At 36.2% G+C, this 26,544-nt stretch overlaps 2 protein-coding genes across 2 annotated transcripts in view; both read left to right on the top strand.

The window, feature by feature from the left end:
• Positions 1–12,810, top strand: part of Znf654 (zinc finger protein 654) — a 61,180-nt gene extending 48,370 nt beyond the window's left edge. The window contains exons 5-9 of the mRNA XM_034515271.2: positions 1,973–2,175; positions 2,710–2,849; positions 5,493–5,634; positions 6,718–9,031; positions 9,890–12,810. Coding sequence (XP_034371162.1) covers positions 1,973–2,175; positions 2,710–2,849; positions 5,493–5,634; positions 6,718–9,031; positions 9,890–9,897 — 2,807 coding nt within the window. The 3' untranslated portion in view covers positions 9,898–12,810. The remainder of the gene's footprint in view (positions 1–1,972; positions 2,176–2,709; positions 2,850–5,492; positions 5,635–6,717; positions 9,032–9,889) is intronic.
• Positions 12,811–19,237: 6,427 nt separating this feature from the next.
• C12H3orf38 (chromosome 12 C3orf38 homolog) lies at positions 19,238–25,856 on the top strand. The gene is made up of 3 exons (XM_034515779.2): positions 19,238–19,470; positions 20,800–21,038; positions 22,943–25,856. The coding sequence occupies exons 1-3, from the start codon at positions 19,344–19,346 to the stop codon at positions 23,621–23,623; spliced, it is 1,047 nt and encodes a 348-aa protein (XP_034371670.1). The 5' UTR covers positions 19,238–19,343; the 3' UTR covers positions 23,624–25,856.
• The last annotated feature ends 688 nt before the right edge of the window (positions 25,857–26,544 follow it).

Below are 26,544 nucleotides of genomic sequence, written 5' to 3'. Positions count from 1 at the left end.
AATTGGTTAATACTGAGGCTTACTGTGTGAATTTCTATTCACACAGTACTGTGACTGAATGATCACATGATAGTTGAATGACATAAATAAGTAAATTTCAAATATGATAGAACAGCATTTCCCAAACTAATAAAATTTTGTGTCATTCCCCTGTTACCTTACATCCTTCTTTGACATCAGCTTCTGTCATACTGACCCACAGGGGACTCTTTGAGAGCAAAAATTTCTTATTGAAGCAGGAGGCTCTGTTTCCTAATGCAACCTGTTAACCTTAACTTTTTAGTTTCCCATGTTATTGAAAATGTCCTGAGTTCTAGGATATATGGTTCACTAAAACTTAGCATATAAACTTAGCTATAGTGTATAAGCACAAAAATGTAGAAAAGCCAAAGAGAACAGACAAATTTTTCCAACCTAGGAACAGTTGATTAGCATGTGTTGAACATATAAAGATATTCCCATTTGCAACAGATTAAGACATGGAGTGTGTGGAGAAGGGGCTATTATACCTGGCTTAAGACCAAACCAGCACTACACCAAGAGTGGAACATGCCAGAGGCAAACAAAGGCAGCTGTTGCATGATATGTGAATTGGAAAGCCCTTAGAGTAAATCAAAGACCGAGACAGTTGAAAATGAAAGAAAGATTTGTTTATTGATGAAAATTATGAAGAGTAAATAAATTAATAGGAAACATAAGGGTCATCATGAGAAGAAACAAGGAAATGTGGCTAGAGGAGATAGGGTGGGTAGCATCAAGAAAGCCACAAGTGGAAGAAGACAGGAGCAAGTGTGATGGCTCACAAGAAAAAAAGGCACTTGCTGTACATGTTTGTTAATTGAGTAACACACACACACACACACACACAAATAATAATAACAATTTTTTTATAATTTTTTAAAAGGACAGGAGAGAAGAAAGTTTCTTAGGCTTTTAAGGGAGTGTAGGCTTTTTTGAGTAGGAGCTAGAACAGAGCTGGTGTGAAGGCTGACGCTCTTCAGGCTCCTTTTATAACTACACTAGCATTCCTCACTTTGGGCAAAGGTTCTCTAGAGTCTCATTACTATAGATGACTCTTCCCTGGGTAGTAGTCATTATGGGAAAGTTCAGACTGAAATAGTTTTTTGCATGAACTCCAAGTTACTGTTTACTCATCATACATTTTAAACAGAAGTAAATGTAACTAAAATGTTTAAGTCAAAATAAAATATAGTCCATCAACACTTCAGTAGTTAGTGATGAAATATAAATAATTAAAAATATTTTGATTTAAAAATCATAAAATATAGGTTCCACTTCAGTCTCTGCCACTTATATCTTTGACATAGGGCAAATCATATTATCTCTAATAAAACAAATAGCATAGAATCTGTCATAAGGTTGTTGTTAGGTTTAAATAAACTTACACAGTTAAATGTGTTTGTATATTATGAAAGTAAAAGTAATCATAAATTAGTAATTATCCTTAATGTGCATAAACACATTATACCTTGTGACAATTTTTTATTTAATATTTATTCATTCATGATTCAGGTTTTTTGTTAAGTTAGCTTACATTTCTCTACAGTTAATTTAATGATTTAATGTGGTTTTAATGTACTAGTTTAGCATTTGGTCTCTTATAATAGTGAAAGTATTGGACTACCAAAAGAAAAATGTGTAATCTTAGACTAGCGGGACATTTTAGATTTGCTATTTGAAACATTCTGATATAATGATGAACTAAAAGAATATCTAATTCTAATTTTTACCCCCTTCCTAAACTAAGAAGAAATCAACTAGAATTTCATGAGCACTGTTTCGAAGGCTTATTTTCATTTATCAGCCATCTTAAATGACTATTCAAAAATAAAAGTTTTCCTGTGGAACATGTTATTTACATAATCTAATGAAATATGATGTTTTAGTTGTAAAGTCTAAAGTAAAGTTTGGATACTTTTTGAGAGTAATAATGTTTTCTTTTTTAATATAGTGAACAAATACTTAAGTTCTGAAAATCCACTGTTCTTTGAACTACGTGCCAGATACCTAATTGCCTGTGAACGCATACCTGAAGCAATGGCTCTTATTAAATCTTGTATAAATCACCCTGAAATCAGTAAAGACTTGTACTTCCATCAAGCACTCTTCACATGTCTGTTTATGTCACCTGTGGAGGATCAGCTGTTCCGGGAGGTATCACTTAAGACTTTTTTCCTATTATCATTTAACCTTACTAAAAACAAAACCTTGCTGCTACTCAGTTGTTTTGCAGTAATAACAAGGATTTAGAGATCACATTATCTAAATGTATTTACTTGTGACTATTCTTTAAGTTCATGTGACCTAGAATTTGATAGTAACAAATGACTTAATATAATTTACTTACTAAACTTTTGGTATGATACAAAAAAAATAAGAATTGAGAAATATTAAGATTTTGCCGCTTAAAGTGCTAAGAAGTTAAATGCTTATATTTATTCTGCTTTTTACAATGAAAGGACTACTTTCCCCTGAATTCTACTTACCCACAGATATTAATGGCCTTGCAAGTACTCATTGTAACATGCAGGTGTTATACGCTAAAACTATAAAAGTATTCCAATACAGTATATAATTGTAAAAGAAACTAGAAATATATCAGTGTTGCAAGTACACGAAACAGAAACTGCAACTAGAGTATTACATGTTTTTGATGATAGGAACTGACTCTTTCTTTTTTTCTTATAGCATTTATTGAAAACTGACTGTAAGAGTGGAATTGATATCATCTGTAACACTGAAAAAGAAGGCAAGACTTTGCTAGCCTTACAACTCTGTGAATCCTTTCTTATTCCACAGCTCCAGAATGGGGACATGTACTACATATGGTAAGTGTTTCTGATGCATAGTTTGAATTGAAAAAATGGTAAATAAACCAAAGGAGGATTGGTTAGTAGAGTTTGGACTATATATTTTCCTTACAGTTGTTCGAAAGGTTCAACTACTTTTTAAAAATGCCATCATTTTATTATTTTTAAATTATGTGTGTATGCATATTGATGTGCTTGTGAATGCAGATGCTGTTAGAAGCCAGAAGAGGGCATCAGAGCCTCTGGAACCAGAGTTGATTTTGTTTGTGAATGTTATGAATGAATGCAACATGAATGTTAGCAAATGAACTAGGATCTTCTATAACAGCAATACAAACTCTTAACCACTCAGTCATCTCTCCAGCCCCTACAGTTGCTTTGATGTTTTTAGTGTTGTTTGTTATACTGAAAAAGTCTTGGGACAGGTATATATTTTGTTTACTAAGTCCTACCTCCCACACCTGCAATTTAACAAAGGGATGAGAGGGAAATTAAACTTTTATCAGCTAAGAATCAAAATACAAAATAAAACTTTTGAGTGCAAAGAATGTCCATTTACAATCATTATTTTGCAATAAGTTGGGAAAATAAACATGTATACATTTATAATATGTTCATTTGTAAAGTATTAAATGGATTATCTATCTTCTGATTTCCAGCTATCATTTTGTTTTAGAATGTATTGCAGAACTAGGCCATATGTTCCTTAATATAATTGGTCTACTTGCTTTTTTTAATCCATCACCCTTTTATAAAAACTCTCCTTATTTCTAATGTTCACCACCAATTTTTATGTGTATACTTTATCTTATTAAATTTCTGAAGAAGTTTCCATATTTAAGAATACAGTAGCTATGAGATTGTCTAAATGGGGCAATAGCTTCGATATAGAATACTTCCCTGGCATCTGTGAAACAACAGTAACAGCCCAAAAATAAAATAGAATACTCTAGATTTTCAGCTAACAAAAATGTATTAATCAAATGTTATTTCTTGGTATCTTGAAGGTTATATAGAATCTATGTAGGAAGCTAATGACTTATTAAACTTGAGTACATACCAGGCAGTTCACTAGAGATGTTTTTAAAGATAGTGAATAACGGTAAGCAAACATTAGCTTTTTTATTTTTTAAATGTCAGTTACTGCCTTCATCATACATTGTGTCACTGAAGAGATGTTCATGCATTACTAACTAGAAAATGTGATTCGTAAAATATACAAACAAGCCTAACCAGCATCTCAGGAAATATGTGCCTTGGGAGATTGAAAACCAAAATTACTTTGAGTAGTAGCAAAGACAATGTTGTTTCCTAACTGGAACAGTGATAGTCATTTTTAAAAATTTAACAATATAGAATATTAGAGTCATGAATTTTTAAACTGATAATGTTTGTTATTCTCTCTTAGCAGAGAGTAATTTTTGATACCATAATTGTTACATTTCTCTCAAGTGGAGTTGTATTTACATGATGTTGCATGAAAAATTAAAAAAGCCCAGTGTCTAGTGAGCCCAACTCCGCTTGCATGTGCTGGGTTCACAAGACATACATAGTATATTTTGGAAAAAACAAACAAACTTGCCACCAAGAATTTTAGTAGATCCAAATTAGGATGCTTTCTGTAAGTTTAGGGGCTGAGGGCAGACTCTCCATTTGTATCTTTATGCTTTCACTTTCCCTGAAAAACCACTGCTTTTATTTGTCTGTGTTCATCTTTGGCCATGTGTTAGGAAAGAATCTACCTATGAATGCTTTAATTGCTCTATAGTTTGTCTGTTTAAAAGTACAGCATGTTCACAGAAAAGCACATGATCTAACGATAATGTAAAGTATACAGTTTGAAAATGTTTAAATTTTAAAATTATTTTAAGTATCTTACTAGAATGAAAATACTCTAAAATATTGGTTTCTAAATTTGCAAGTAGTATATTTACTGCTCTAGTTGGCAATAGGACTTGGGGAAATGAAGCCAAAATAATGAGGCAGACTAAAGTCTTATACAACTAACAGCAAACTTTATTCAGAGCATTAGACAATTTATACTCTGAGGATTAAGAGGAATCACATGAATAAAGTGTAGAATCACAAGTGCAAGTTACATGTGGAGCACGTGACAAAACATGTTTTTCCATAGAGGAATATAAACAATTAACAATAGCCAGTTGCAGTGAATAATGGCAGTGAACTCACTCCTATCCACTACACCTGAGTGAGGCATGAAAACACATTTCAAGAACAATTCCATATATTTGAAGAGACTGAAGTCACAAGACTCAGTTTTCTTAGAGTTTTCTCACAAGCACTCAGAATTCTCTCTTGACTCCATTCTTGGATGGTCTTCTGATGATGGTATGCTAAAGGCCAAAGTGTGTGTTTTAACGTTATGACATCAGTGTTAGTATATGAATTTAGAACTGATTTGAGTCAACACTATGAATTTCTTAGGTATGCCAGCATATCTGTAGAAATCTTTACAATTAATGCAAGATTATGTAGTTTTTATTTTTCTCTTTTAACTTCTATTAATCTCAAAGGTAGCATAGAGAGCATACACATTTATAACTACTTTATGTATAGCCTTGCAAGGATAGTGTAGAATCAGGCAAAAGAAATCAGTGTCTGAACTTATATTGTGATATATGTCTTTTTTCTCATTTACAGGGAGTTGATTTTCCTATGGAGTAAACTACAGCTTAAATCTAACCCTTCAAAACAAGTGTTTGTAGATCAATGTTACCAACTTTTAAGAACAGCAACTAATGTGAGAGTCATATTTCCTTTCATGAAAATCATTAAAGATGAGGTAAATACATTTATCATTTCAGGTTTTAGATTTCAATGTTGCGTTCTCTGTATGTCACAATCCTTTCTCTTCAGCTTCAGATCTTCAACAAGGAACATGTTGAAAAAAATAGTCTATTGTTACTTAATTTGGGAACAGTTGCTCTCATATAAAACATTTATCTTATGACTAAGCAAATTTATCATTTTTACCATTATAAATTCTGTTTATGAACATTAATTTACAAATGATCTGATTATATTCCTTCATTGTCTCAGAAAATCTTAGTGGATAATAAAGCTGTATGTAGTTAAGTGGAATTACCAGAATAAAAGAGAGTAAGAGGACATGAGGCCTGCAAATGGATACTTTTTCTTATAGTCCACAACCCATATGTTGGCAGTTTGAAGTGCAACATACACAGATACCATTCTGATTTCTTGTCCTGGTCAAATAAGTGTTGATTATTTCAACCATTAGAGGCATAAAATTGATTTTAGTGAATCAGAAAAAAATTCTGCAGTGAAAGCTAATACAGTTGTCATTAACAGAAGTAAAAGGTTGACTGATTTTCATACAATTTCCAGTAAGTTTATTATTCTTACACTTTATTAGATTTGTATGAAGTCCCCTTTCGTATTTGAGTAAATGTAAAGCACTTGCCTAGCATATATAATAATAGCAATAATAATAATATTATTACCATTATTATAAGTACTAGTTAGTTAGTATGATAAAATTTTCGCTGATTTTAAAACATAATTACTTCTTGGCGTCTATTTGAAATGACATGCACTAAGTCTTCTGTCAGAGAATGAGAATGACCCTTTAAGGGAGGCTAGAGTTGAAAGAAAATTCTAAGCAAAGTTTGCAAACATTTTATATTACAGTTATTGGGTCTTGTCAAACTTGAAAATTAAATATAAAAGAGTAAAGCAAACATAATTATTGAAGAGACTTGATTTGAAAATTCTTTTCATACTTCAGAATACTGTTTCAGAAAATTTTTGTTTTGGAGTTGTATTTAAAATTTTATAGCAGATAGTATATTGTTTTTTTTTTTTTTTTAAGTTATATTTAGTAGGAATATTTTTGTTTTTCCAGGTTGAAGAAGAAGGCTTGCAGATTTGTGTTGAGATATGTGGTTGTGCTCTCCAGCTTGATCTCCATGATGATCCTGAAACTAAATGTCTAATTTATAAAACAATTGCACATTTTTTGCCAAATGATCTAGAGATTGTCAGGGTTTGTGCTCTCTCAGTATTTTTTCTTGAGCGTTCCTTAGATGCCTACCACACCGTTGAAGAGCTTTACAGACGTCCAGATGAAGAGTATAGTGAAGGCACGAGTACTGTTCAAAATCGTGTTCGTTTTGAATTACTTCCAATTTTGAAAAAGGGACTGTTTTTTGATCCTGAGTTTTGGAACTTCGTAATGATTAAGAAAAACTGTGTGGCATTACTGCGTGATAAATCAGCAGTGAAACTTCTAAATGAAAATACACCGGAAAAATCTGCAGGTAATCCAAAAAAGAGAGGGGAGCAGCAGAGTGTGGAAGAAGGGCTTGACACACTCCCAGACCAGAGCACTGGAGAGACAGATCCTGATGATGCATCTGGAGTGCAGCCTAAAGGGCAGCTTAATGCAAAGAGAAATATCTCTGCTCTTAACACTTCCAAAGTGGAGCATAGTGGCCGAAGGCATCGGTGCATGTTATGCAACAAGGAAATTGTTGGTGGCCACATTGTAAGGCATGCCCAGGCTCATCAGAAAAAAGGCAGTTTTTCATGTGTGATATGTGGTAGGAAATTTAGGAACAAAGGACTTATGCAGAAGCATTTAAAAACTCATGTTAAGAAGATTCAGAGACAGCAGATTGCTACAGCACAACAGGATGATCCAGAAGTCATCACTTTGGAAGAAATAAATGGTTCCAGTTCTTCAATTTCCTTTGAAAATGGGAATTCAAATACCAAGGGCTTAGAAATAGAGACATTGACTGCTTCCAGTGAGAGAAACAAAGAGGTCATCAGTGAACACATGACTGAGTTCATTAAAATTCCCATTGCTATACCAGAGAATGCTATGGAAAACATTATTGAAAATGGCAAACCAGACACTTCTTTCAATAATATCTCAGAGTCTTTACCTCAGTGTGATGATGACTATGAGGAGGAAGAGAATGAAGAGGATTATGAAGATGATTATGATCTAAATCAAGAAACATCAGTATTGCATAAAATCAATGGAACTGTGTGCCATCCAAAAGATGTATATGCTACAGACCAAGAAGGGAACTTCAAGTGTCCTGCTCTTGGCTGTGTAAGGATATTTAAAAGAATTGGGTTTCTAAATATGCATGCAAGGACTGTGCATCCGACTGATTTAAATGTGCGGCAAACTGTAATGAAGTGGAGCAAAGGAAAGTGCAAATTTTGCCAAAGGCAGTTTGAGGATTCTCAACATTTTATAGATCACCTTAATAGACACAGCTATCCAAATGTGTACTTTTGTTTGCACTTCAATTGCAATGAGTCATTTAAGCTGCCATTCCAGCTTGCCCAGCATACAAAAAGTCACAGGATATTTCAAGCTCAGTGTAGTTTTCCAGAATGCCATGAGCTTTTTGAAGATCTTCCTCTGTTATATGAACACGAAGCCCAGCATTACTTAAGCAAAACACCAGAATCATCTGCACAACTGAGTGAAGTGGTTCCTAACCATCAGGAAATAGACACATTTAGTAATGAGAACCAAATGATTCATCAGCCAGTTTCTACTAATAAATCAAGGAAACATTCTACAGAACCAAAGACATGTATAGACGCTATGGAAAAGAAAACAGACAGTTTAGTTCAGAATGGAAATGAACATTCTGATGATACTGTTTCAAATATAAGCTTGATAGACCAAAAGATGCCTGCCATAGAGCCAAATCCTGAAAATATTCATAGTACCACTGACTTAGTCAATGGACACAGTGAAATAGAGCAAATACCATTAGTTACATCAGACCCTACTCTGAAAATAGATATAAACAGAAACAGGACAGAAAATGGCTCTATTTTATCCAATGTTGTATCACAAGAACACAGTGCCCTGTCGGTATCTCAGGCACCATCCAAACCAAATCTTACAAGTGAACATACTTCATATGGCTTAATTTTAACAAAGCCATTTGTCAGACCTTTGCCTCCCAGTTACCTTGATGAACGATACCTTAGTATGCCAAAACGCAGAAAGTTTCTGACTGATATTGTAGATGCCTGTTCTGATCAAGATAACATGTATAAAAAACCAGTGAAAAGATTACGATGTGGCAAATGCCTGACCACCTACTGTAATGCAGAAGCACTTGAGGCTCACCTTGCACAAAAGAAATGTCAGACACTCTTTGGATTTGATTCAGATGATGAAAGTAAGTCTTCTGTGTTTTCAGTAGCTCTATCTGTAGAAATGGAAAAATACCATCAATATATCTATAATGTATATCTTTGCAACTAAAAACATTAACATGTGTAGCCCAGATGATAAAGCAGTATCTTACACATTTCCTTTAAATCTACAACCATTATGAGGTGAGATTAATAGTCTTGTTTTAGCACTACTAACAAATTCACAAGTAGTTTGCACAGGCTTATGAACTTGTGGAAGCTAGAACTCAAGATTTTTCATTCTTTGCTCCTACTTTTCCTACTATACCATACTGTATGGTACTGTACTGTACTCTACTTTTTTTTTTTTTTTTTTTAACAACAACTGGCTTTTCTTTATTCTAGGTTTCATATAATAGAAGTTGTAGACAATACTTTTCATTAGCACGATAGATGAAACAAGTAAAACAAAGTTACTGTCAAAAATAGAAGTAAAGAGTTTGGGGAAATGACTCAGCAGATAAAATAGTTCCTGTGCAGTGGTGAGGACAGGACTTCAGGTCCCCAGCACCCACGTAAACGCTGGGCCAGCATAGTGCCTCGTCTACAATCCAAGCATGCAGAAGCTCACTTAGAATCCCCCAGCAAGCTGGCTAGCTAGACTAGCTAGCAGAATCTCTGAGCTTTGTATTCCAGTGAGATCCTGCCTAAACATTGTTATCAAGAAAGATAACCAACATTAACCTCTGGTCTCCAGATGGATCTGGACACATGTCCACTCACAAGCATTCATGCACATACATGTACACCACAAAGCACATGCACATACATGCCAGAAATATAAGGCTTGCTTTTCTACTATAATCTATGAAATTTGAATTAAAACATATTTTGTTTTACAGGTGCCTGATAATGTCTCAGAACGATCTGTTGATCATGCAGTAGTGTAAGAAAAAGCACTACAAGAAAATGCATCATCAGTTTGCTATTTCCCTGATGGCCTTAATTTTAGAGTGGTCTCGGATTACTAAAGCAAAGACAAAGCACATTTTCTGGAATGAACTTGCAGAGGAGATGTGCTGGCTTAGACTCCAAAAGGGTTATAAAACTCCCAAAGTACCAGTTATCCATGAAATTATACTTTAAAAAAGTTTATGGGGATTAATAGTAGCATGTTCAGTTTTGCTTTATGTGAAAACACATTTGAGTAACTAGTCAGAAATAAAAACCAGCTATGGCCTTACTGAAGAAAGGAAAAAGTTGGTTCATTCTAAGATGAGGTGGAAGGGAGCTGGTTTACAATAAACATGTAAAACATTCTGAAAATGGAATTTGTTTTCTTGTCATGCATATTCATGATGTCTTCCCTTCTGGTCAAACATTTTAAAGAATCATTCATTGCTCTTTACTTTGTGATATAATTTAGAAGCTGATACATAGAAATAAAGCTTGATTTATCATCATGTTGTCTACTAAAGATTGTAACTTGTTTTAGGTGATTAAGTAGACAGGTCAAAGTTCAGTGAATGGCATGCCACCATTGAAAAATTAAAAACAAAACACAAACAGTGCTTGGCTAATAAGCTCTTGATAAGAACCCTCAACGCCCCACTTTTGTAATGTCAGTTATTTAAAGGCAGCAGTGTTAAGTAGAAAAGGAAGAAAAGTACCATCAGCTACTTTAGAGGGGGTGAGAGAATAATCTAAGACCATCACATGCTAGATAATTGAAGGAAAACACTGAATTGAAAAATCTTCAATGTGAATAATGGTAAAAGCACACTGGGATATTTCTATCTGTACATATTAGGACATTGCTGAATGATTCATAGTAAAATCGTTTACACATTAGTATGAGTTATAAGTATGGTCCTATGAAAATAATTGGCTTAAAAGTATGTCAGTTAAGAATCAGATCAAGAGTTCATTTTATTCAGTTAGGAAAATTAATTCAAAATTAAGCCATACTAATGTACTTTCTTCATTAGTGATGAATTTGGCCTGCATAGTAATTTTTATATTTAAGGAAGTATTTACATCAAAATTTGTACAACAGGATTATAATAACATATATTAATGCATTATTGTCCTTGGTGACCATTGATTTTCCTAAGGAAAATTTTAACTTATTAAATTATTAAAACAAATATTTTACAGTTTTAAAAAAAAATCCCCTAGATATTTCCCACCTGTCTGTTATGAAAAGAAAAATAGCTAAAGATCTTCTTTACATAATAGTATATAAGTCTAACAAGATAAAGACATACAAACACAAAGGTGAACTCTTTAGACACATTAGTATGCCACGTGTCAACTAAGTGTTCTAGCTACTCCAGCATGGTTTTGTGTAAATCAGACAATTTCATCATACTACAGATTGTAGGGACATTACTTTCAGGGTGGCATTCAGACTTTTAAAAACTATGTTTTCCAATAATGCTCTATCAGAGGATTTATTTTTTTATTATTTACCATGGGCATTTGCAACTATGCAATGATGGTCACTAGTCCATTCCGATCAAGTTGAAGTTTGTTTTAGTTTTGTTATGTAGCCTACATTAGGCTGTGGAATTTACATACAGATAACAGATAAGTACAACTCATAAATTTTAAATCCTTTTAAGTTCAACTCAAAATGTTTTCCATATTTCTTGACACTAAAAATGTAATAATTGACTTTTATTTTAGTTCATCTTTTAATAAAAATCCTGTTTGGAAACTGGTTCATTTGCACAATGAATTTTTGGGGGGAACATAATTTCTGCTTTGTACACTTCGCAGTTAATAACATTTACCATTTTTTAACTTTATTTTTTACAGGTTGTAACCACTCATACAGATATAAATCCATAAAGCCTAACATTTTCTTGAAGTTTGTGTGCAAAGATGTGTTAAACAAATTCCACCTGTTATTTTGTCTTTAAGCTTAATTTGAAGGTTTTCTTTTGACTTGTGTTGGTAGGAGAAAATTTTTCTATGGATAAAGTTGGTTCATATATAATCAACACAAAATGTCGTGTAAAATTCTGTTGGACCAGATTTTTGTAACCTTTTCATATCCTTTTCATATCTCAATTTTACCTGTTGAAAGAATGTATGCATTTTCTTAGGATGTTTCTCCAAAGCACTTTGCTTTTGTGTAAATCCAGCAGTTCTGCTTTGGGATTCAGAAGGAAAGGAAGCTTTCATCTTACCTACAGTCTTTTCCTTCTCCTTTTTTTTCTACGTCTGTTTTGAGGATACATGAACCACCTTTCAAAAGTTTGTTTTAAAATAAAGAATTATACGTGTCTGTAAGGTCAAGAAAAGTGCAGATCTGAATCCTTGCTGCTCAGACACAGAAGATGCAAAGGAAAGAGTCTCCGTGGATAAGGACACTGGTACTTTGGGCTTTAGCCATATTCATTTTCAAAAAACCACCAATATATAACAAAATATAATTTATATCATTGATCTGTGATTCTTTTCAAATCACACTGAATATTTAGCTGTACTTTGTTTGGTTTACTATTGTATGAATGAAAAGCCTAAAGGGGATGATAGTGTTTATTTTTAATTTATTTGGTACTGTCAGACACCTTTTCAGAATGAGCAAATGCCGCATTTGCATTTTGGGATTGTTATGTGAAAGATACTACAGATTCATCAAGAAGGAAAATTGTGCTTCCTTGTTGATCATTAAATTATTTTACTTTGCATTTTATAAAAGTACAAATTAAAACTGAGCCATTGAACTGCAATAAATCAACAATAGTGTCTCATTTCAAGAAATTTTTTGTATTGTACATAGATTTGTTCAATAAAACATTGTCCTTGTTGATAATGCAAGCGTTCAGTTTTATGTAGTACACTGATTTCAAAAATTCAGCTTATTTCAATGAAAATTTTTTTTTGCCTCATAAAAGTGGGATGTCTCAGATAATGTTATCACATTCAGGGTATTGAAACTTTTTGAAAGGATAGAAAATTATACAAGTAGGGTTTTTTATTGTTGCTGGTTTTATTTTTATTTCTTTATTGATTAAGTTCAGATGCAGGGTTAAGAGTTGATGGAGGGGCCGGATGGTGGTGGCTCATGCCTTTAATCCCAGCACTTGGGAGGCAGTGGCAGGCGGATTTCTGAGTTCTCTGTAGACCAGCCTGGTCTACAGAGTGAGTTCCAGGATAGCCAGGACTACACAGAGAAACCCTGTCTCGACAAAACCAAAAAAAAAGAGTTGATGGAGGGAGCTGGAAAGGTGGCTCGGGCTTTATAGAATGCATTCTGCTCTTTATAAAGGGCTTGGGTTCATGGGTTCAGTTGCCAGCACCCACATGGCAGCTCACAACTGTCTAATGCCCTCTTCTTGCCTTCCTGGGCACCAGGCATACATGGTGCACACACATGTTACAAACATGCATACACTTAAAATAATGGCTACTGAAGTCTCTACAGACTTGGGGCAAAAGGAGGTATCAGAGCTTAGCAGATGCCAAGCAGTTCATATGTGAACATTGGTGCCTTCAAAGATGAAGTGCTTCCTGGAACTTAAATGGGTCACTGGAGTATCAGGATAAATGCTGGCTGAGCATGCCATGCTCAGTATTTTCATCTTAGTATTCTAAAACGGATTAGGGGTGTGGTTCAGCAGTGGAAGCATGTTTGGCATGCTTGAGGCCGTGGTTTTAATGCCAATACTAAAAAAAAAGTTATGGAAGTTACTATTTGTATCTTGGGCATGAGGGCTCTTTTGATTCAGTAGCAGGGAACAAAACAAAATGCTACCCTATTATCTATAACTTAAAATTTTGAAAAATGGTATATAAGTAGAAATACCTTTAATGCAATGAGATAGCACTACAAGTGAATAAGTGAGTTAAAGTGATTTGCATATATTACAGCAGTTTGACACATAAAAATGTAACTGAAACATTATAGCAATGAGATTTAGAATTTTCTGACTGAGGGACACATGATCTTGGACTAAATGTAATGCATTTTCACAACAATGCATCTATTATGATATTTAGGAAGTTGCTTAGATAACATTCCATTTTTTCTTCTTTGGAATTGGAAAGGTAGGATATTTTGTCTGGTATTACCACTATACCTGACATTAGATAATATGTAAACATAGTTTATTCAGCTCACTGTTGGGGGCTAGCTGCAAAAGCATACTGCGATCCTGGCTGTATCATGGCCTGGTCAGGAAAACAGGCAGAAAAGAAGTGGGAGTGAGGAGGAGCCATGCTGTTCTGTAACAAGCACACAGGAGCAAACATTCTGCCAATGGTGACTAGTGATCTGATAATTTCTTTTCTTTTTTCTTTTTTTTTTTTTTTAAAGATTTTATTTATTTATTTTTACATATATGAGTACACTGTAGTTGTCTTCAGGCAAGCCAGAAGAGGGCATCAGATCTAATTGCAGATGGTTGTAAGCCACCATGTGGTTGCTGGGACTTGAACTCAGGACCTCTGGAAGAGCAGTCAGTGCTCTTAACCACTGAGCCATCTCTCCAGCCCCCTGATAATTTCTTAATGTTCTTCGTACCTTAGATAGACTAAGCTCCCAGCACATGAACATGTGTACATGCTTACGTCAAATGTGCTATATCCAAGCAGAATAAAATATATACTAATCTGTAGAACCAGTGTTTAACAAGGACACAAGTTTGGATTATATATCAATATCTTTATCTTGAAGAATGCTACATACTGAAGAAAAATGGCTTCTGATTTACTGTATTATCATATACTGTCTATGTGCTACCTCCCATTGTTATAACAACTCAAGCATTAATGTGAATGATATGCCTAAGAGAAGGATTATCCAAGTGAATAGTCAAATAACAACCCAAGCGTTAATGTGACTGGTGCTTGTCAGATGCCTAAGAGAAGGATTACCCAATTGAATAATCAAATTTCTTGCATTTTGCCATGCAGTTTTCCCTACAAACATGAATGGAGACATGTCAAACAGAGACACTTTAACTGAGAATCAGTGATTTTAGGGACAGAATGAAGTCTGGCTGACATACTTAGTAGATAATTCATTATTTTCTAGTAAAGTGTGGTCCCTGGAACAGTAAAATCAGTGTTATGTGGAAACTTGTAAATATTATATTGTAGAGGTTCCCTGCAAGCTCTAATGCTGGCAGAGAACTGCAAGAGGCAAGACAGAAGCTTGGTTCAACAGGATTTAGGCAGACTGGAATCTAACACATACTTAAGTACAGTATAATTTTGGAAAAACATTTCCTGGTAACAATGACCTCAATCCCATATGCAAAATAAAACTTAAGGCATGACTACACTAAAACTCTTGTAAAGTACATGTGGCCTCTACTATATAAAGATGGGTTCTATAATTTAGTGGCCTCAGATCTGGTGTGGTCTGTCAGAGGTGGTGTAGAATCACTAGGCTATTAAGTACATGTGATATCTCCCCTTAAGGGTGGCTTCTATTGGCTAAAAAGCAAAGCTAAAGTTTAGAGTCTGGAATAGGGAGGGGGAGTCTGGAATAAACATTCTGGGAGATTTGAGTGAGACCTAGCCCTACAAATAGCAAAGGTCACTAGGTCACTTCAGCTTTTCTGTGGCAAACACACATCCTTCCCACTTAAGAGATAAGCCTGGGCAATTCACAGTCCTGGTTTCCCAGAGCTTATTTGTGAGCTCGTACCCTCTACATCTATCACAAAGCTTGGGTAATTCTTATACAAGCTTATACAAGACAATTTTATTTGTCAGATGTAATTGTCATCTAAGAGGCTTACTGCTGAGTAGCTCTTCTTTTCTAGTTTTTTATGAATTCAACTGGCTGGTTCAATTCAACTGTTCTGGCTCGAAAACTTCTCTCCAAGGTGACTGATTCAAACAGACTTCTCTTGGCTTCTGACTGAACTGCTCTACTTGGCCTCAAACTAACTCTGGCAATTGGTTCTCACTTCTGGCTCCTTCTCATTCTCTGGCTCCTTCTCATTCTCTGGCTCCTTCTGTCTTCACTTGCAATCTGTCTTTGTAACACTGTGCTGGTAAAGCTGCACACATGTGCACACAAGCACACACAAACCATATCACACACAAGCACACACAAACCATATCACACACAAGCACACACAAACCATATCACATACACCACACACAAACCATATCACACACAAGCACACACAAACCATATCACACACAAGCACACACAAACCATATCACACACAAGCACACACAAACCATATCACACACAAGCACACACAAGCCATATCACACACACCACACCACCTCTCTTTCTCTAGATATTCTCTTAAGTCACCTCTCTTTCCTGTGCTGTTCTCATGAGAATTGGGGTTTACCTATCTCTGACTCCTGTTAAACCTTTCTTATTCATCACTCTGCCCCTCAATTAGATATCATTTTCAAACATGGCTTCTTTCCTCTACAAACTAAATTTGTCCTCACTTTTAGGAATTAATGGTATGTGTACTAAGCACATGGCTTGTATTCCAGCCAAAAGGATTAAAGGTGTGTCATTCCTGCCAGGTAACTGACCTAGAAGGTCTTTGGATGTGATCTCCTTGCCAGAGTAGCCATATTGGTGGATTAAAATTCCTTTACACAAGCTAAGGGTCAAAAATAGATAATAAGCAATGTAGTGTATCACATTTCCCCATATGGAAAACTCCCCTTAAATTCAAAGCCTTCTCAGAAATATCCCTATTGGTAGGCACTTAGCAACTTAGTGAATAGATAGTAAGAACTGATGCCTGAAACAGTTTAACACCTGAGAAATTTTTATTTACATTAAAAAAAATGAGTATACTCTCATGTCTCCTCAAAATGTATGCCTTTACCTCAGAGTTACTAGAAACAGTCAAAAAGGGTATGTAGACAAGACTATTCAAATTCTAGAATTGTAGTTCTGTTGTGGAAATCTTAGTTATAAGAAGATATCATTAAGTGGACATAATGACATCAATATACCCATGAATTAATAAATCTCCCAGCCCTTTTCAGAGTAGAGTCTTATCTGTAGTAGATGGTTATTATCACAAAACCCCCAAACTATCCAAGGTGTCCAGTAAGAGTAAGAAACTGTATGCCTTTGGCAAATTTGTTCTCATTATCCTGACTCTGGTCTTATGGTCATGTTGAAAATTCTGCCTTTATATTGATTGCCACCCAGTCACAATTAACCCAGCATCCTCTTTTTGCCCCAACCTTCTCCATGTGGTTTATTTTTTTTTTCTGAGATATCAACACTTGCTCCAGATAATCTGAGCTCTTCTCCTATGAGTCATTAAAACCTACTTTACCCAGTTTTCCTTTTCTCAAGAAATGGCAGCTCTGGTGGTCCAACCCAGAGTCTGCTCTTACCCAAGACTATCAGATCTTCCTCTCTACCTCAAAGTATTATTTTTTTTTTTGTCACACAGACTATTAGAGCTGTCTTCTAATTGGGTTCTCTTTCCTCTTCACTTCCTTCAGACTACCCTTCATACCATACTTCAAGTGATCCTGTTTGAAACAAGTCTGATCATATTCCTGTTCAAAAAAAATTTTAAAGTGACCTCACAACTTATTTTTTTAAAAGTATATCTACAATGTACCAGGCTTTGCAAAGGTAATAAAACAAAAGTTGTTTGCCCTACAGAACTCACCTTATAACGGGATGGGTGTGGGATACGAATTATAACCAACATAATACACTAAACTATATAAACCCTTCGGAGACAAATGAAATGGGTAGGAAACATAAGTAGACTGTGGGTGTTGACTTTGAATAGGGTAAAGCATTAGGGCCTTCCTAGCCATATTTTGAAGCAAGAACATGAATAAACAGTAGAAAAATGAGCTAAGGAAAATGTCTAAAGGGAAAACTCTCTCAAGTAAAACACCAAGAACATAGGCTTTGAAGCAGAGACCTGCAATACATGTCTAAGGTATTTATCATACGGAAACCCTTGTGGTTATCTGCAAGAATGATTTAGAAAATAAAAGAACCGAAGTCAGAGGTCAAACATAAAAGATGCATGTCTACAGAATGGCCTACAAATCTTTAGATCTGCATGATCCAATCCAGTAGACACCTGGCACATAAAATTTACATAAAAATTAAATTAATTTTTCAGTTTAATTAGTTCTTCAGTTTTACTATCACATTGCAAGATCTCAAAAGCCAGATGTGGACAGCGGTTGGGGCTGGCAATACAACAATATTTTCATCATCTCAGAAACCCCCTTGGGCAGGGTTTGTATCGGTGGCTCACCTGGGCATGATTTTCCTTCTCAGGGAACATTTGTTACTGGAGGTATTTTCACTTGTATCAACTGAGAGTAGGGGTACACCTTTCTTTGTGGAAATGTAGGGATGGTGTTAAGAATCCTGTAACCTCTATAACAATAAATTACCCTGCCCTAAATCTCAATAGTTCTGTATTTAGAAAAAAAAAAACTCTAATCAAAATCCAGTTTCTCCTTCTAATAACCACAGCACAAATCACCAAGTTGTTTGTGTATGTGTATTTTCCGCACACCCACCAAATTGACTATTAACTGCATTGAGGCACAGCAACCACTAATTCAAATCTGATGGCAGGTAGGTCCTGCAACTAGAGGCGCAGCCCCAAGACTGTGTGGCACCTTCCCCCTCCAGCTCCACATTAGATGCACATCTGAAGCCCCAGGTTGTTTCAGGTGTACTTAATGACCAACCAGCTGCCAACTGGGGTTCCACTACCTCCTTCTTGGGCTCAGTTATAAAGCTATCTAAAAGGCTGCGAAGCGAGATCACGGAGAAGCAAGTTATAGTGCTTTTAAAACATTTTCTCCCTAGAGTGTTTAAAAGTGTAGCCTAATTTTTGTAGCTAAAAAATATCAAAGCGCTGACTCACCTAACTCAGAGGTGGCCAGAAGAGGACAGACTTTCAAAGGTTCCCGGGCCTGGAGTGGAGAAGCACCTCCACCTGCCAGCCCCGGGGTACGACGGGAGCTCGCTTGCACTCTTGCCTCCACCATCAGGCACGCGCGCGCATGCGCTTTAAGTCGCCCTTTCGAAGGCGGGCGTGCCGGGGAATTTAAAGGTTCATTTCTAGCCAACCCTCGGTCGGAAGTTGGATGTTCAGGACACTGTTTTGTTTTATAGCGCGAATTGTGGAACTCTACTCCAATATCGGCCGGTACCACAAGTCCGGATCACGTTTCCTCGCTGTTTCTGAGCTAGCACTTCCGCCCAGGGGGGCTGGAATATCCGAGACCCTTCCGGCACTTGCGATTGCTTGAAAAGGCACTTCCGGTGTCTGTTGCCAAGGCGCCGGCCGGCCCGCGGGCCGTGAGGGCGACACATTGGTGGCGACGTCCTCTGTCCCCTTTTTCGGGGACAAGATGTCGGGACTCAGCCACTTAGAGTCGGAGGGCTGCCGAAACTTACTCGGCATGCTGGACAATGACGAGATCATGGCCCTTTGCGACACCGTCACCAACCGCCTAGTGCAGCCTGTGGACCGCCAAGGTAGGCGCCGGCATGGGGGCTGGTCACCCCCAGGGGTCGGGTCAGGAGACGCGGCTCCGCCCAGGTTGTCGCCGAAGCCGCGGGAATGCCTCTCTGGGCTATCGCTGCTCAGCTCTGCCGCCTCCTCGCCGGCGGAGCCGGGTCCAGGGTAGCTGGTGGGTCGGACAGTGGTATTAGCCGGGTAGAGCTTAGTTGACATGCTGACCCAAGTACCAGCTGAGCCATTTTTTCGTGATTTTCAGGAAGTCCCAGAGTGTGTTTTTGATTTCCGAGGAGATCAATCAGCTCCTGCTTTCTTTTCTTTCAGCCCGTAGGGACATTAATAAATTCCATTTGTGGGTATCTTAGGTAAATACCCACTGAAACAAACAAAAGGCAGACAGTTTTAATCCACATATGTCAAGGAATGCTCAATCTCTATGTTCTACATTCTTAGGTGAGAAGTGGTAAGACCAGTTTTTTTTAAATAATAAAGATTGTATAAAAGACACAAAGGATATACATTAACATATCCTAAATACATTAGTAAAACGAATGTTGCTGGAAAGAAAAGAATAGAAATGACAAACAAAACAAAAAGAACACCACAAACCTCCAAAACAAATTTAGTAGCTACCCTGAAAGGGGTGGGAAAAGGATGATAGCATCTTTAAGGGAAGTTTGAAATAGGGGCATCAAACATACTGTGTGTCTGTGGAGTAAGATCTTTGGAAGGTAGGTGTAGTGAGTGCATTTTCTTTCTCTTTCTTTCTTTCTTTCTTTCATTCTTTTTCTTTTTAAAATTCTTGCTATTTTGCAACAGTAGTATATCTGAAAGATATTTGGACTGTGTTTTCAGCCCAACTTTTTAGTTTAAAAACAATGTCTTGATTCTGCCATCCCAGCTCTGATTATCTGTAGAATCAGAAGTTTGACCACATTCCTTGGTATCAATTATTGTGATTTTAATCATTTTCTCAAGTGTTATGGATCTTAGGTATTTGGGGCATAGAAATAAATTTTTTTCTGGGTCATAAACTTTGACTGTGTGGACCTGGCTGTCTATCCTTGACTCACTTTGTAGACCAGGCTGGCCTCAAACTCAGAGATCTGCCTGCCTCTGTCTCCCACCACCACTGTCTTGCAAGGTAAAAGAAGTTTAGGTCTAAAGGATTAAAAAAGCAGAAAAATGGGTAAGATAATTTTTGCTTTTCAAACCATAGCCGTGTTATGTAAAAGCAAGAATCAGGACAAGAGCTTAAATAATTTTTAATAAAATTTTTGCTAATGTTGGGCAAATTTACAAATGCCTTGTAATTGTCTATTAACTGTTGTTACTTTTTTTTCTAGATGCTATTCATGCAATATTAGTGTATAGCCAAAATGTAGAAGAACTTCTGAGGCGCAAGAAAGTCCACCGAGAAGTCATATTTAGGTATTTGGCAACACAAGGGGTGGTTGTACCTCCAACTACTGAAAAACACAATCTTATTCAGTATGCAAAAGATTACTGGGAAAAACAGCCACCCCAACTGAAGGAGGAAGCAGAGCCAGTTGCAAAGACAGAGGACATCCAACTCTTTGAGCAGGTATACTAGATTTGTGTGTCCATTCTAAATCCCTGTTCTATCTGAAACTGTGCACAATCCTGGCTCTGAGGTCCATGGTTCACAGTCCTCTTGTTTTCCCGGGCTCTGTCTCCCTAACATACTTCAAGAAAGTAATGTAGAAACAGACTCTTTCTCAGACTTACTATTTCTCAGAGTGTATGTAATCTATTGAATTGGGTGTGAGTGTGTATCCCTCTTTCCATAAATGAGAATATATGTTTATAAAGTATTCTATATGAACAGTTTCATTTTAAACAAAGCTGGAAAGCTATTGTAAGTGTCCTCTTTCATTTTATAAGTCTGCAATAGGTAGCCATGTAAAAATTTCATTTAAGAAATTAAAAAAAATTTTCTCTTTTCTTCAGTTAATGCTGGTTCATCTCAAGTATGTGTGTGTGATGAATAGTGTGTACTTAATGTTAATTGACTGAACTCTGGGTAATTTCTGAGTTTTTATACTAGGAAAGGATATTTTAAGGTCTTGTTTGCTTAATATACTGAAAAAATGCTCATAGCAATTTACTTTAATATAATAAAAAGAAATGGTCATTATGTTTATTGTGAAGATGGGGAAAATATACTTAAATATGTTGAATAGCAGGTACTTTGTTTAGTATAAATTAAGGCATAATATCTTATTCCTGGTGAAGTATTATATTTTAAAATGTCTAGAAGCATGAGACCTAGTTTATAGGGTTTGTTTTTATAGTAATATTCCCTTTTAATTAAAAAAAGAAAAAAGAAACAGTACTGGGTAGTGGTAGTGAGCACCTTGAATCCCAGCACTTGGGAGTGGCAGAGGCAGGTGGATCTCTGTTAGTTCTAGGCAAGCCTGGTCTACAGGTTGAGTTCAAGGACAGCCAAGGCTACAAAAAACAAAGGAAACCAAACCAAACCAAACCAAAAATGTATTAATTCCAGTCATAGAAAATGACCCATTTCAGTTATCTTTGGAAGTATGTGTTTAAAGAGTATAGGGAAGCATTTTTTAAAAACAATTCTGACAATCTGGTTAGAAAAAAAAAGTCATTCTATGTTAGAGCAGATATGAGTGGCAAGAGCTTTAGTAAGTACTTTTCAGAATTTGTGATGTTAGAAAAATGCCCACATTTCCTATGAGTTTTATTAATTACTGTAGTTGTCTTATTTTTATTCCCTTTACTTACAGTCCATAAAGGATCCATTTGAAGCAATTGTAGAGTTTTGAGAGCTGTGTATAATCAGGGAAATCGTGCACATTGTCATTACTGTTCACGCTGATGCTGATATTTAAAGAGCTTTGTTCATTTCTTATTTTTGTAACCTTCTTCTAGGACCAAGTTCATGGGTGTTAACTATAACATTCCTATATTACTGTTTCATAATTGGTTTTTAAGAGACAGGATATCAGAATAGATGGAATGTGCCATGCCTGAAAGCTGGCATACAGAGGACAAGAAACTTGGTGATTGCAAGCTCCAGATCAGTTTTGGATACATAATAGATTCTGTCTTAGAAAAAGAAAAACAGGAAAGGTCTAGGGGACCTATCAGGTTTGATACCAAACCCAGCAAAGAAAAGTGAATGGGCTGGAGTGGGGAGGAGGAGGATGGGTGAGAGGAAGAGAAGAATGAGTGAATGGATGAGAATGCTGAGGGCTCATTGAAGACCGATGGGCTGCTGGGCTCAACCCAGCTTTACCTCAGCCTCCTGAGTAGCTGCACCGTAGCTGGGTTACACTGAACCCAGTAATGGCCTTGTTACATTTTACTTGGTTAAATTTGAAATTTAAAAAATTTTCTTTCTTTTTGAAAGAAGGTTCTTTGGGCTGGGTGTGGTCAGTTGTTAGGTGAACCCGTGGGTGTAAGAGGAGTCCTTCACTCTACTTCCTTCTCATTTCACAGCAGGCAAAGGAAGATAAAGAAGCTGAAAAGGTTGATTTTCGTCGCTTAGGAGAAGAATTCTGTCACTGGTTCTTTGAACTTCTTAATTCTCAGAATCCTTTTCTGGGACCACCTCAAGATGAATGGGGCCCACAGCACTTCTGGCATGATGTCAAGCTTAGGTTTTACTATAACACCTCAGAACAAAACATGACAGACTACCAAGGAGCAGAAATTGTGAGCCTTCGCTTGCTGTCATTAGTGAAAGAGGAATTTCTTTTTCTCAGTCCCAACCTTGATTCTCAAGGATTAAAATGTGCGTCTTCTCCTCATGGATTAGTTATGGTTGGAGTTGCAGGTACTGTCCACCGAGGAAATTCTTGTTTGGGCATATTTGAACAAATTTTTGGACTTATCCGTAGCCCTTTTGTGGAAAATACTTGGAAAATCAAATTTATCAACCTGAGAATTGTTGGAGGAAGTTCCCTTGCTCCTGGATCATCACTGAAACCATCTGTAACATTTGAGCAGAGTGATCTGGAGGCCTTTTATAATGTAATCACTTTGTGTAATAGCCCTGAAGTAAGACCTAATGTAAGGCAGGTATTGGATAGTGGGACTGGAGACCAGGTTTTACATAGTAGAGATGAGGCATTGTTGAACAAAAGGGAAATGAATTTGCCTAATCCTCTAAAGCACTGAGCTCGGTCCCTCAGTCTGAAGAAGCTGCAGAAAGACAACAGTGACCATCTCTAAGCACTGCAGCTGTGAGAATTGACATATTTTAGCTGAAATACCTTTTGGACTACAGACTAATGTGAATACTTGCCTATTTCTACCTGAGTTACAGCAAATGTTCTGAGAACTTGTTGCGGTCCACCAAATAAATCCCACTTTAGATGTTGTAGATACCTGTGTGCCTTAGAAACTTTAGGTAATATTTTCATTTGATTTAGTGACTAGCCTACTAATCTCTGTGCTTCCAAGTGGCAGGGATTAGTATTATTCATGTTCATGGCTTATTGGATTTCTTATGAATGCATTTCACTAAAGTGTTGTCAAAAGAAAAAACAGCATTTTAATGATGTTTAATATAATTATATAAGATACAAGTAGCGGACTTGTTCAAAGAGTCCAATAACTTAGCCTGGGAAGAAAAACTTAGCTTCCCATTTGAAACTTCTTTTTCAAGTTACCTTTTCTAGTCCAAGCAAACATCTCAAAATCTGCTACTTTTCTGATTTATTCCCAGCAATAAATGTTGTTGTCAACACAGACCTTTTTACTGCTTAGGCTTCAGCCAACAATTTACAGAATGTTTACTATAACACTTTAAAGATGGAAGGTACATGTGGAAATTTTAAAGGTATGTACGATCCCTAACAAATCACTGTTCTTCCTCCTGATTGATCTTGACACAGGTTGACTCTCTTCAAAATAAAAACAAATCATAGACTTATGCAAATAAAAGCAAATAAATAATAACAACTCATTTAGAACTTATAACATGGGTACAGGTATGCACACATCTGTCCTAACAAAGTTTTCCACCTCTGTGTCACTAGATTTGAGATCCAGGGTAGACCTGACAGGTTAATTATGTAGTTGCCTTTATGTTTGTATCGCTCATCACCCAGTAACTAGTTGCTGATCCTGGATTTAGTTAGGAATTTCAATTTTTAAATTGTCATTTGGGAGAAATTCTGGAAAATGTGATGGTGTATTATACTTGTGAAATTTTTGCATTTAACTCTGATAACCGAGGAGATTGATGATGGTTACTGGAAATAAGGGGTAAAGATTCACCACCACCCCACCTTTGATTTTAGTGGCATGCCTATAAAGAGCACAATCAGCATGTTCTAACATAATAAAGAAGGGAAATTCTTTTTGTCTGTATACAAATAGTAGACTATTTAGATTCAGCCCACAGTTCTCCAGGAGACCTATAGGCAATTTAACCACACAGCCAAGCCGATTTTCCTGTTATTTTCTGTATAGTAAAGTATAAGTAGGTATAAAGGAACAGTAATCTGCAAAACAGTTATGTTAAACAACAAGATCACATTCTTACCCACTGTTTACCTCTACTTGGGTTTTGAAAATTCAGTTTGATTTTATACTTTAACCTTTTTTTTTTCTTTTTTAATTTTTCCAGACGGTTTCTTTGCATAGCCCTTGCTATCCTAGAACTTGATCTGTTTACCAGACTGGTCTCAAACTCACAGAGATCTGTTACATCTGCCTTCTGAGTACTGGTATTAAAGGCATACTCCACACCTGATTATACTTTCCTAGGTTTCAAGTATCAGTATAAATACCCTGAGTAAAGCATAAGATTAAAAAATGATTCTTAGGCTATTGTGTTACTACTATAGAAATTTTTTGTTTGTTTTGTTTTTGTTTTTAAAGCAGTCTTGAGTATGAATTTTGAATTCTTAAAAAGCCTAAGGAAGGCACAGCTTTAAATCAACTTGAAAAGTTTGAAGTATTCTTAATAGATTGAGAGGATTGGCTACATTTTTCAGGTTAATGTCTGCACCTTGGCCCAAAGTGGGTCCTCTGTGCAATAAAGTGATAAATGAGCAAACTACTAGTCGGGGCTTAAGGTTTGGTCCCCTGCATGTTTGATTTAACATGTAGGTATGCAAAAACTTAGGTCTCTATTACTCAAATTTAAGAGAATAATTGTATTTGGCGTTGGCGGGATATTACAACTGAGGCAATCTAACATATATAGGGAAATAATGAAGAAAATATTCAGAGAAAGAAATCTAGAAGAATTGAAATCTGTTCAAGACATTTGGAACCAAAAGAAAATGCAAACATGGAATTCTTTGGCCCACACCCTGTGTTATTAGGGAAGAGCTTCTGAAGCCAGCTCGGCTTTGCTGTATTCTACCTAGCTAATACTTGAAAAATCTGGCAAGTACAACTCTTTGCATAGAATATGGAATGGTTGGTATGCTGGCTAGTTTTGTTGTTTTGTTTTGTTTTTTTTGTTTTTTTTTTTTTATCAGTTTGACACAAGCTAACGCCTTGAGAGGAGGGAATCTAGATTGAGAAAATGTGTCAGAAAATGGGGCTGTAGGCTAGCCTGTACAACATTTTTTTTAATTAGTGATTGATGGGGGAGGGCCCAACCCATTGTGAAGCCACCTGCTGATGTTCTTGGTTTCTACAAGAAAGCAGGCAAAGCAAGCAGGTAAGTAACACCCCTCCATGTCCACTGCATCGCGTCCTGCCTTCAGGTTCTTGTCCTGACTTCTTTCAGTTAATGAGCAGTGATGTGGAAGTGTCAGCTGAATAAATTCCTTCTCAAGTGGCTTTGGTCCAAGTGTTGCATCACAGTGGTATTAGCCCTGATCAAGCCTGTTGGGATTTCAGAGTTAGGGATCTGGGCTTTGTTAAAGGCTGGTTTTGCCTATAGCCTAATAGCAGGGTACATGGTGTTAAAATGATTAAATAAAAATGTTCAAATCTTGCATTGAATTTTAGGCAGCATTAAATTTAGATATTCTATTAGTGTCTAAGATTATTTCATGTGTCTTAAAAAATAAAATGCCAAAGTACAGGAAATAGCCATGTGTAATTTATTAAGCTGCTTTGTGAACAACAGATTT

This window comes from Arvicanthis niloticus, chromosome 12, assembly GCF_011762505.2.
Source record: "Arvicanthis niloticus isolate mArvNil1 chromosome 12, mArvNil1.pat.X, whole genome shotgun sequence".
NCBI lineage: Eukaryota > Metazoa > Chordata > Mammalia > Rodentia > Muridae > Arvicanthis > Arvicanthis niloticus.
Note: the sequence above shows the minus strand (reverse complement) of the source record. Positions and strands in the feature narration are given on the sequence as shown.